General features: G+C 46.3%; 1 protein-coding gene across 1 annotated transcript; it reads right to left on the reverse strand.

Annotated features, from left to right (window-relative positions):
* Positions 1 to 574: 574 nt before the first annotated feature.
* On the reverse strand, positions 575 to 6,843 carry VSTM5 (V-set and transmembrane domain containing 5). Its single transcript, XM_032990744.2, has 4 exons — positions 6,642 to 6,843; positions 3,513 to 3,842; positions 3,276 to 3,416; positions 575 to 1,691 (listed from the first exon to the last, which is right to left on the reverse strand). Exons 1-4 carry the CDS (start codon positions 6,724 to 6,726, stop codon positions 1,648 to 1,650), a joined length of 600 nt encoding a protein of 199 aa, XP_032846635.1. The 5' UTR covers positions 6,727 to 6,843; the 3' UTR covers positions 575 to 1,647.
* Positions 6,844 to 11,758: the final 4,915 nt, after the last annotated feature.

Raw genomic sequence — 11,758 nt, forward strand, 5'->3', positions numbered from 1 at the left:
TTCACTCAAAGGTACAAAAGATTGCCAATACAAACTTAAAGTGAAGGATTAGAGCAAACTATTACTTTTCCAAGCTCTGCTGTATTTGGAATTTTTTTTTTTTTTTTTCATTTCTCACCTTTTTTGACCTGTTCTTCTAGATGCAAGAAGGAGCAACTAGCTGAATCTGGAACCTGAATTTATGAGTGGGTGAGATGCCCTTTGTACTACAAATGGCCAGTTCAATCCGGGGATGAGTTTTTAAAGGTATTGTGTACAGAGTGCTTTGGGAAAAGCCTGTTTGGCACCTACCTGCATTGTTATGCGCTTGGTGAGAAATTCGCTGTTTTCCCAGATCTATCTCATAATACCTCTGCACCTGAGCATCATAGTCCCTGACCAGATGGGAAATTCTGTCTGTTCTGCAAAAGGTTTTTTGCAAACAAGTGAGGTGAAGTGTGAGAAAGGCAGTAGCAGCAGTTCGGCTCAAAAACCCACGTGGCAGTCTGCAGACACAGACTACTCCATGGTCTCTTAGATTTTCAAAGTTTATTTCACATTGCAAAATTCTTGTTATGAAAGCAAAACAGAATAATTTGAAGCTCGGTCACTTTAATGTTTTCTCACTCACTAAAGCAAATGTTATTCTACCCAGCAGATCTGCATGTGGAAAGTATAAGTGCAATATCTAGATTCAAGAAAACATTAGATAGATCACTTCATTTTCTTACAACATAGGAAAGCAAAGTTCGTGTCTCAACAAGAGCAATTTCAGAACTGTATTTGTAAATGCTCAATTTCAAAGTAATGCTGTTTTAACACTTCTTCCCAGATAGGCTATTCGTCGGTGGGCTAAGTCTGCAGAGGTCTTGACATCTTTCACAGTGAACTGTTCAGTATTTTGCCACCCCACTGGTGTGATGTGTCAGTATTTTATCGGACCGCTCCAATCATTATAGACAGCGTCCTCTTCAGTGCCTGTGCATGGTTCCTTGTTTTAACAACCTTCTCTAGTAATGTCATAAAATGTGTGTTAATATCCTGGGGCAGTGTAAAGAATTGGAAATGTAAGTGGGGGAACTTTGACCAGCTCGGCATTGTTTCAAAGTCAGTTTTGTCCTATGAATTAGTTTGTCTTCAGAGCTTCAGGAAATTCCTTATGCCCAAAAGTAGCAGCATAGGTGCAATAAACAGGATTCAATCCTTAAAATTAATTTTTTAATGTAATACTGTGATTAGACATTAAATTTATTATGTTGAAGGATGTTAATGGCTGCTCTGTCTGTAATAGGAGACTTGCTGTAGCCAAAATACAGGTGTCCTTCAGGACCATGATCATTTCCTTTATGGGTTGATCTTAGAGCTTGGTTACTTGCTTACTTTCAAGAGTGGTAGAGGCTGTAGTTTTTATTAATAGCCACAAAAATATATTTGTGCTCAGCATGAAAGCATACTCTTTTTTACTTTGACCTTGGCTAGCAGAGCCAAAAGCTTAACAGGTCGAAACAGCTCCATCAGACACTACTGATTTAATGTCTAATTAGTTTGCAAGTCAGGATGTTTCTACAGTAGTTACAAACATTTTACCTTTTAGGTTTCTTCTTACTTTCTTTGCCAATACTTTCTCCTGAGGTAGAATTGTTATTTTTGTTATGAGACAGTCCTTGGCTAACACTCAGTGGTTTCCAATTCAATCTCTTCAGTTGTACTTGCTGCAAATGAAAGGATATTATTATTGATTGACAAATGGATTGGAAGGCCAGCGTTCCAAAATTAACAACGCTGTGTTAATAGCAGAGACATTTTGAACTTTTTAATATTAGCTCAAGCTTACTCATCTACAATTAGGTTTTAAATACATCTTTTCAAAATATTTAACTGCATAGAGAGTCCCTCACAATCTTTATAAAGTGACACAGATTTCTTCTAATACAAGACTAAAATCACTATGAAAACTCAAGTCCATAGGGCCTGTCCTTCTCTTCATGACTTCTGAAAGGAGGGCTCTTCTAAGGTGGTGTTGGGGCAGAAGTTAGGTTCCTGCTTTGGATCATGTTCTGTGAGATGACAGAGCAAGTCTCCGTAACTGTGGTTTTCCTGAACTCGGTCAGATAACTATATTTGATTCAGCTCTGTAGGAAGATTTGCTTTAACTGAAGGAAGAACAGGCTTTATTCAAACAAAAGCCTGTATATTCTGACATGCTAGGAAAATTTTTTGTATCTACAGAATCTTGTGAGCAGTATGTGCACTGTGAAAACAGCAACAGCCCTCAGAGCTGTAGGTGAGTGGCAGAAAGGAAGAGACAGCTCAAGCCAAATTCATCTCTTCTTTCATTAGGTTTTGAAGAGCTGACACAGTCTGGGCCTTGAGGCTTAGTATTCTTGAGTATATGTGCTATTCTAGTAAAGTACTGATACTGAGGCTGATTGGTATAAAGTAACAGCTTAAGCAGTGCTTATTAGAGAAGAAATACAGACCTTTTACCTACAAAGCAAGAAACCACTAGTGGATCTGGACTTACAAAGAAAGGAGGTAAACGCCCAAAATGTTTTGAAGTGGTAAAAGAAACCTCCCATCCCAATGATGTGCCCAGAGGTTGAGCCCAGGCCGTAGTGTGGCACCTCGTCTTGCTGCCTAGGCTGAATATCCCTGGCTGTGGCTTGGCAATTTCTTCTCCGATATGTGAATGTTCCCTTCAGTGCAGCCCTTGTGTCCCCTTGATCTGCTTTTCATGACTGGTGTCTTTGGCACGTGTTAGGAAACTGGTTTTTCATATTAGTCAGTGTTCATTGGAGCCTGCAACTGGATCAAACATGAGGACAGATGAAAGGTGGGTTTCAGAGGAGAGGTAGGGGTGCAGTTCTCCATGAAGTGAGGTGGAGGCTACTCCCAAGGGCTGTTTGAATATTTTCCCCTAGGAGATACCCTTCCAGTGCAGACCCTGACGGTGTTGCTGATGCTCTTGTCTTTGTCTCCTGCTCTCTGATGGGGGGTTGTTGCAGCTCTGGCCTTTTCTCCCTTAGTGTTGCAGTTAGCAATGTTGGGAAGTGCTTTGTGGTTTCTGATGTAAAATGTGTAAGGTAGATGTCTGATGGATTATTCTGCAACTAAATACCTATTATTCAGTTGCCTCAGCTAGTAAAGGGCTGAACAGGATAACTGAACTGAGCCCTTCCAGTCTTGTTTCTCAGTGTCCCTGCTGAGCACCTTTATGGCTCAAATCACAAGTGAATTTTTGGCTTAAAATTCAGACTTGAAAACCCTATACCTTGACTGCATTCTTAGGGAGATACCTGTTAGTTTGTGTGTCGTCGTCTTCTGAAATAGATGCAGAGATTTATTACACAGCCACATGAAGCAGATCAAAATGGCAGATACTGCAGCAAGAAGGGCAAAGAGAACTGCTACAAAATGTAAATCTTCATAGATAATCTCTGTAGAGAGGACAGAAAAAAATATTATAAAATTGATTATGAGCAGATTAATGCTTAAACATAGGGTAACGCCAAGAACTCCCATCTAGTCTGTACCGTAAACGTTGACTATGATGGTGCCATAGGTGTTGGTTCCATACTCTTCCGTTACAGTGATAAAATAGTAGCCAGCATCTCTCATGCCCACGTTCAGAAGTTGTATAGAACCATTTTCAAAAGTAGTCACTCTGTCCTTGTAGACTGTGGATATGTTGACATAATTCCCACTTCTCCACTCCACAATTCTGGTGGTGCCCCAGCTTGACACGTGTTTCCACTCAATGGTGGCGACACCTCTGCAAGAGTATTCAACTGAGAGGAGGATGTTTTGTGCCACTGTTGCGTTGATGTTGGGTTGTGGGACAACTAATGATACTCCTCCGGGAGCTGAAAGACAAAGGAGGGTGATGAGTTGGGAGGTGATGCTGCACCAACCTTCCAAGGCAGGATGGGATCTCTGGGGTGTGATTCATCCTACCTATCTCAGTGGTCTGTTTTAAGAGGGGATGGATTACCCTTTGCAGTTTCTTTCTCTTTCTGCTGACCATAAAAGGAACATACATACTTAAATTAAAGAATAAGTACACATTTTTAATTGGTGATAGTCAGAAGAAATGTTTTCACCATACAGGACAAGTAATTGCATGTGTTTCAGTATTTTGATACCCCAGAGGAGAGTTTGGAAGAGTCTTTTGGGGTTAAGGGAGTATAACATTTTCTGAAAACTGAGCAATACTTTTGTATTCGTCAGTAACTGGCTTTCCATTTATATGCAGTATTTTAAAGGAAAGTTTAATTGCCAGGGCCAAGGTAACCTATTATATTAATGAAATGCCATCCCCCAGAAGCAAGAACTGTAGCAGGCTTAAGTATGTGAAGACTTGTCAGGGACTTGATCATGTTTTCAGGATTCATAATCAACGTCTGAGACAACAGCTTTGTAAAGGCAGCCAGTTACATGCCAGTGCAGATAAACGGTATGTAATCAAAGGTACAGTTTCATGCAAAGTCATGGACTTCATGCTCCTGATGATTTCCAGGCAAAAATGCATGTGAAAGAATATTTAATTCTTAGGTAGCTCCTACGGATGTGATGACAGAGCTGTTCATAATGCTGTGAAACTGAACTGACCATTTAGTTTAATGTGTAACTGCAATAATTCTGCTTGCGTGTGGGTATTTCTGCATGAAGATTTGCATCAACACCAAACATCTGAGTTTCAAATGGCATGGTTTTTTGTTGTTTTTTTTTTTTTTTTTTTTAATAATTAGTGGCATGTTTGAGACACGTGGCCAGAGACTGAAATTCTGTTATCTACGCACAAAAATCAAACAAGGCAAAAGGCAGATAAAGCAGGGAGTAAGTCTCACTGCTGAATACCTTTTCCTGGTTTGGCTTGGAGCAGCTCACCCGCTCACCTCATATTGTGGGAACAACCTGACTGAAAGAGCAGAACTGAAAAATTAATGCTGAGCTGCAAATGTCTGTAACCCAGTGGAGAGGGAGGATGAGACCCTTAGCTATGCTGAAGGAACACAAAGCAGGACTCCTGGGCATCTCTAGCAGAATTCAGAAACTGCTGGTCAAGGTAAGGCAGGGAAGCTCCAAAATCCAGTTTTATTCCCAGGTCCTCACCTATGGGACCAGCACAGGAGAAAGCCCCAGCCGCTCTTTTTTTTAACTAGATAGGACCTCGGCTTTTTTCAAGATAATGCTCCTGGGATTCCCCCTTTGTGGGTGTCTTATGCGTGTGCTGCCCTGTCCCCTTGCAGGGACATTGCGGTTACCACGCTTCCCAGGTAGCCCAGCACATCCTCGGCTAAGCTGCAGTAGGTCTGCTGTTCAGCCTCTGTGCAGGAGAGACTAACCAGAGCTGTGAAAAAGGGGTTTGTGCCAGCTAAAGAAACAGAACAGACAGGAACCTCTGGTAATCGCTGCAAATTGTTCTAATTGTTTTCTGCTCCATGTGTTTATTTAAAGGCATTTTGCACTGTTTCTGACCAGACAGGAGCTCAGTGTCTCACCTCAGTGACCCTTTTATGTTTTGATAAAGGCATGGCTTTGTTTTGAATATGTGATTGCTAGGTAAATGAAACCAAAAAAAAAATTAATGCAAAGATTTTTATTATTTGCAAACCTGTTCTGTCCCTACCGAGCACACAAAGCTGATAAAGGCAATGCAATATTTAACCATTGAAAAATATTTTTAATACATAGTCTGCATAGATCGCCTGAACCAGTCTAATCCAAACAGAGCTGCACCAGCCGTGAGAGCAAACATCACACCCACTTGCAGCACCGTGCGCAAGGCCACTGTGCTTCAGCTGGTTGCAAAACCAGACCCTTCACGCCCAGTAACACACGCACCGAGGAGAGAGGGTACCCATGCCGCCCCAAGTGCGGTGCGTTTGCTTGTCCCTGGCGTGCTGCTGCACTCCCAAGTATTTGCCTGGCCCAGAGTCAAAGCTGGACGCGCAGCGTTGTGTCCCAGCCCCTGGGCCTGCAGCGTGCTGGGAGCGGGCAGGAAAGGGCTGGAAGCGAGATGCCCCCACGCAGGAGCTCCGAAATGGGGAGGACAGCTCTGAGATGGAGCTCTCCAACTCTGGGGAGACAGTTCATCCACCCATCGGCGTCCTGCTTGTGCATCACTTTCTATGATGAAGGAGACGGTGTGACGTGTCTAACCCAATCCCACGGGTGGCACTGCCCACCCCCGTTCCCAGGCGTGGGGGGCCGGCTGCAGCCTCCTCTAGCCCTGGCTTGGAAAGGACCGGCCGGCTCTCTGCGTGCTGCCCCTTCCCCACTCACCCCGCGTGGGGTGCTGGGTTGCAATCCACCTTCCCTCTTCCCCACTGCGTTTCCCAGCGTGACCCCGAGCCCTTTCGGGCTGGTTCACCAGGATTCGCTTCCCTTCTGTTGCTGGCTCCGAGTAGGACGAGCCTTCCCAGACCGTTTCCAGCCTGCACGGAGAGTGATGCCCGTCTGAGCCCCGCTCTACCCCGTCCCCATCCCCTCCCCAGCAGCTCTCCGGGCGCTCCTGCTGAAGGCCGGGCTGGGAAGGGCTCTTGCCGGCAGCTCAGCGCGGGCGGCTGGGGCTGAGCCGGGGCTAGCGCGGCGAGGAGGAGGAGGAGGAAGGAGCCAGGGGAGGAAGCGGAGGGGAGAAAGGGACGGCGGCGGACACTTACACTGCAGAGCCCAGCCGGCGGCCAGGCAGAGGGTGACGGTCCCCACGACGACGTCCCGTCCCCGGCAGCCCTGGAGCGGTCTCATCAGCGAGAAGCCGATGCCCCAGGGGTTGCATTCCGGCCAGCGCGGCCCGACCCCGGGGGGCTGCCCGCCCCAGGCCTCTTCCTCGCTCTTTTCCCTCCTCTTCCTCCCCCGCCCGCCGCGGCGCCGGGGCTGGCTGCAGCCCCGCCGCACCGGCCCCCGGGCTCTCCCCCGCCCCGCACCCCGCGATCCTCCGATACAGATTGAAGATGCAATTGGCTGAGGAAGGGAAAGCGCTGCCCGGCCGCCTGCCATCGCCCCAGCCAGGAAATGAGCGCTAATGGGCGGCCAGCTCCGCCGCTTCCCGGCGGGGGGGCGAGCCGTGCCCCGCCGGACCCCCGGCCGGAGCGGCTGAGCCGAGCCCAGCGACCCGGCCGAGGATGCTTTTTTTTTTTTGTGTGTGTGTGTGTGTGTGTGTGTGATTGTTAAGGAAACACGCAACCGTAAGGGAAATTTCCCTTCGGGGCGTTTGTTGCTCGGAGTCTGGTGGTGCTGCGGGTGGGGTGACGGGGCTGGGCAGGGTGCCAGGGCTCTCCGCAGATGCCCATGCTGGAAAATGAGCCCAGCACAAGCACTGGGTGCTCCTCTCTCCCTTCCCCTGTCATCGAGAGGAGGTCCCCAGAAATGCTTGTCCTTTCAGAAAGCACGGGACGCTGAGTTAGGGAGAAGCATGATTAGAAAACATGTGAGTGCCCCAATCCTGAAAATTCACCCTCGATCATGGGTGGATGCTGCCAGAGGCCATCTGCACCCCCAGCAGAGTTGCCCCTCTGACTGGTGAAAGGGTTACATGCCAGGGTGGCACTTTTGCAGATCTTCCATCCCCCTCTTCCTCGTGTTTCCTCCTCAAGTTTTCTTTAATAGGGTGTGGATAAAAGACGTCTCAGCCTGCTGGTCAGCACAGACTTCTCAGGGTGAGTGGGAGGAAAGGGCAACTCCCCACGCGAGGAGGGAGGGCCGGGGTCTGCCAGAGCCGCGGCACCCACTGCTCCGTACAGACTTGTGCAGGTTTCCCTACACGCTGCTTGTCTGTGAGGGTGACAAGTGAGCCCCGTGGGGGTCTGGGTGGCCAAAGCACAGCCCCGGGCAGGCTGCAGGGGACCTGCTCCCCCCGGGGCTTCCCAACACTTGTGATGCTGTCATGTGCAGCCAGGTGAAAGCTGGCTTTCATGTGACATTAGGGTTTTCTACATGCACATTAGATTTTTCTACTTGCGGGGGGACTTCATAGAACTTAGGTCAGGCCTTGAAAACAGAGGATGCAATCTGCATGGACTACCAGGGTCCACCTTTTATTCAGGCTGCAATAACATCTCCAGCTTCCCTGACTTCTGGTGCATCTCTTGAAGCTCCAGAAATGGCAGTCAGATGAAGGGACAAGAGGAGAAGAGGTCAGTGAAGTCATACTGCCCAAATATTTGACCTCACATAGGTGTTGCAGCCTGCTGCAGTGCTGGAAGTGCCTGAAAGCATGGTTACACTTCATCTGCAAAGGCAGCCTACGAAGTGCTTTCCCTCCACCCCATCTGAGCTGCTCCTGTGCTTTGCCAGATTCCCTCTGCTGTGTCAGGCTGGCATTGTGTCTGGGTGTCCCTGCTGAAAATGAGATCCCCAGTAGCAAAATTTCTTCCTGACTCCATTGCTTCACGTCAGTTTTTTTTCCTCAAAGCATTAAAGAAGGTCTCATGGTAATGTAAATTTATGTATTTTTTCTTATTCATTTCTTTAAACATTTATTGAAATTATTTTTGAGCTCTTGGCCCAGCAACCTATTTTGGCAGCACAGCATATGGGTCATACGCTCAAATAAAATGAATTGAACTTTGAGTAATTTAAAATGTATCACACTGGTTGCATTGATTTAATCTACTCTGTTGGAAAGGCAGATGTTAGACATAAAATTGAAATCCAGGTCTGGAGATCTTCCCAAATATTGGCAGTTTTGGCTTTGCAGTATAGGTCAAATGTTCAGTCCTGGGATAAGAAAACGAGCATTTGTTTTGATCATCAGTAATTAACAACAAAGAGCTTTCAGATTCCTTATTTTTAAAGGGAAAATTATAAAATGTCTAAAGGTGGAGGTTTTTTAACACAAACTGCACCTCAAGAAATGCAGTGACACATATGGCAAAATGTCCAGTATTAAGAAAGCATTTAATCATATTTTTATAAACCCTATTTATCTGGAAGCCAGCTGGTTCCTCTCTCCTTGAGTACCCATTGCAAGCAACTCTTTCTCTCACTGTGCCCCAAACACCCCTTCTGCAAGGGAGGAGGTTTCTCTTAAGCAGAGGTGTGGCTGGGTGTGAGACGGCAGCGATGGATGAGCACTTTGGGCAGGGTGGCAGCGGAGCTGCGGAGGGCGGGGGGGATTTTCGAGACAGGCTCCCCGCTGGCAGCCCGCACAGCACGGCCGTGGTGAGCTGCACCAGGGCGACTGGTGTTGGGGACCACGGGGTGCAGCCCCATTGGCAGGTGACCGCAGAACAAATCACTTGACTTCAAGGAGCACTGATGCTAGCTGTGTTGTTGATTAGCAGCCAGTCTAACCAAATTTAACCTTGATACTTGGCCCCTCTGAGTCCTCCCAGCATCTGCGTGTCTCCCAGTACCCCAAATACAATGGAGGATGGGATTCAGCAGATCTCTTCTGCTGTTGGGATGGGGTTTGAAGAGGGTGCTGTGGGTGAGCTGGTGGTGGATCCTGAGCTTCAGCGCTTGGGCATTGGTGCAAGGCTTCAGCGGTGGAGCTGTTTCTGCTGGGTGGGAGCAAAGGGGTGCGTCCTGCCCCGCTCTTCTGCAAGGATTTGGTGGTTAACTCAGGGTAACTTTTCAGGAAGGCCAGATTGGAGTGTTAATCCTGAGATTACTTACCTTGGCATACTCATGATGTACTTTCCTAACAAAGCTTTTTATTGCAATCCTGTCCAATCACATTCAGATGAGGCAAATGATATGCAGCTCCAGGTTATAGAAGTTCCATCCATTAATTCTGCTCTTCTGGTTTTATTTATCTCTGCTTGTCAAACAGCAGTTCTAGGAAACAGGAATGTACTAAGCAATATAGTACAGTCTGTAAGAAATTCGTTTTTCCTTGTTTAATAACAAAGTGTCCTTAAACTAGCAGGCTCTGGGAACGATTTACAAGCTTTGTAAAAGATTAGGTTCACCATCCCTACACTGCAGCAGACATCTGCAGATTTTTCTTGCTACATGCTCAGTATTTTAATTTTCCCTTCCCTTTGCTTTTTTCCATTATTTTAAGGGGGTTTTCCCCTTCCTTCTTTCTGCTGTCTGAGAGTCTGTCAAGTTTGTCTGGAAGGCCTGATTTCTCTTTCTGGTGTCATTAATAATGGAACAAAACCGCATTAACAATTTCAAGAACAGCCAGATAGGAGCCAGAAAGCTCCTTTCACTCTTTAATATGCTGCATGAGTACTCTGAAATGCTTTATACAGAGGGTTTGCTTTTTTTTTTTTCCTCACCCTTTTCCTTTGATGTCTTTTTGGACTCAACAAAATGCTTGACCTTGTCTTTTGCTGAAGAAAAGATAAAACCCACCAGAGATAAAAATTCACAGAGATTCCAGACCTGTGATAGCACTTTCGAGATAATTTCATCCTGTGAGAAACCATGGGAGAAAATTCAGCAAATAAATGTTAACAGGAACTTCAGGGCATTGCATCTGCAGGGTCAGGGGGCTGCTCAGCGCTGCCTTGAGGTGCTTTTGGTTCATGCAGTGAGCTGACAAATAGCTGACAGAGAGCAGGAAAGAGCTGCAGGATTCTGAACCAGCAACAGAAATGTGCACCAGGCACAGGTATAGAAGAAAAAAAAAGGTAACATCCTGCTGGACCCTCCTCTTTCACATGAAGTTGGTGATCCAGGCTCACCTTATTCTGGTCTTCTGGAAGTGAAAAGAACATTTGTTGGCAGGTTTCAGTGCATAAATACATTTCTTCCATCCATATAAGATGAAAAAAACTCTTTTACACCAACTGAAGTAGAACCTGGCCAAATCTGCACTCTGTTTGTCAGTGGTTTCTTTTTGCCTTTTTTTTGACAGAGGCCCCGTACAAAAAGCCTTTCTCAGCCCTTCTCTTACCCCAAGTAAATCAATAGCTGTGGGAGGAGAGACCATGGGCAGTCCTGTTTTGTCAGCATTACTCCACTTTTTAAGCTATCTAGACTGCCTGAGTCTCCTTGTGGTTTTGGTCTGTGGCTTTGGAGCTTACGAAAATAAAGGAAAAAGTGAAATGAATTGAAACTCAACATTGAAAGATGCAGAAATGTATCTGAGGATGCACAGATGCTCAGTAGAAGGGAGATATTTGGAAGCAGCTTTTATCAAATGAGAGGTATTCAGAGCACACATTTGAGTGGGGATATCTGGGTGACTGCATTTGCCCACGAGGCACTGTTCAGTGTCAGAAATGAAACAGGCTTTTGCTATGTGGAATTAAGACTCTTCCAAGATGTTACATTCTCCTTCTGTATTTCCAGAGAGTGCAATGTGCCCATTTTCTTTCAATGGGAAACCAAAGTACAAAGCTGCTTTTTTTCCGGGAAGTTTGTGGTAAAACAGAGGAAAAAAATCCTCGCTTTCTTGAGTCACTGAGTTGGCCTTTATCCCTTCCAGACAGTGTGTCAAGAGCACAGGGCATAACCAGCACAGGGACAGTGGCTGCAGGTTTGCGCTACGGTAACAGGAGATGTCGTATGACCACCGCAATGCACTGAGCTCTTCATTAGCATTTCTCTCTCTCCCTGTCTTCCTTTCCTCTTCTTTGTCCAGTTCATCATGCTCAATGCACCTGCCTGAAGATGATGTCTAAGACATTGGGGCATTGGTTATCAACACTAGCTGCAATTCTTGTGGCACAAGCAATGCCAAGAAAAGCAGCTTGACCCACAGAAGCAACTACGGCACCGATCAGGGCTTGGTTTTGTATGGTTTCTAAGAGAACTTAGAGGTCATCTAGTCCAAACCCCCTGCAATGAGCAGAGACGTCTTCAACTAGATCAGGTTGCTCAG

This window comes from Tyto alba, unplaced genomic scaffold, assembly GCF_018691265.1.
Source record: "Tyto alba isolate M040663 unplaced genomic scaffold, T.alba_DEE_v4.0 Super-Scaffold_2, whole genome shotgun sequence".
Taxonomy (NCBI): domain Eukaryota; kingdom Metazoa; phylum Chordata; class Aves; order Strigiformes; family Tytonidae; genus Tyto; species Tyto alba.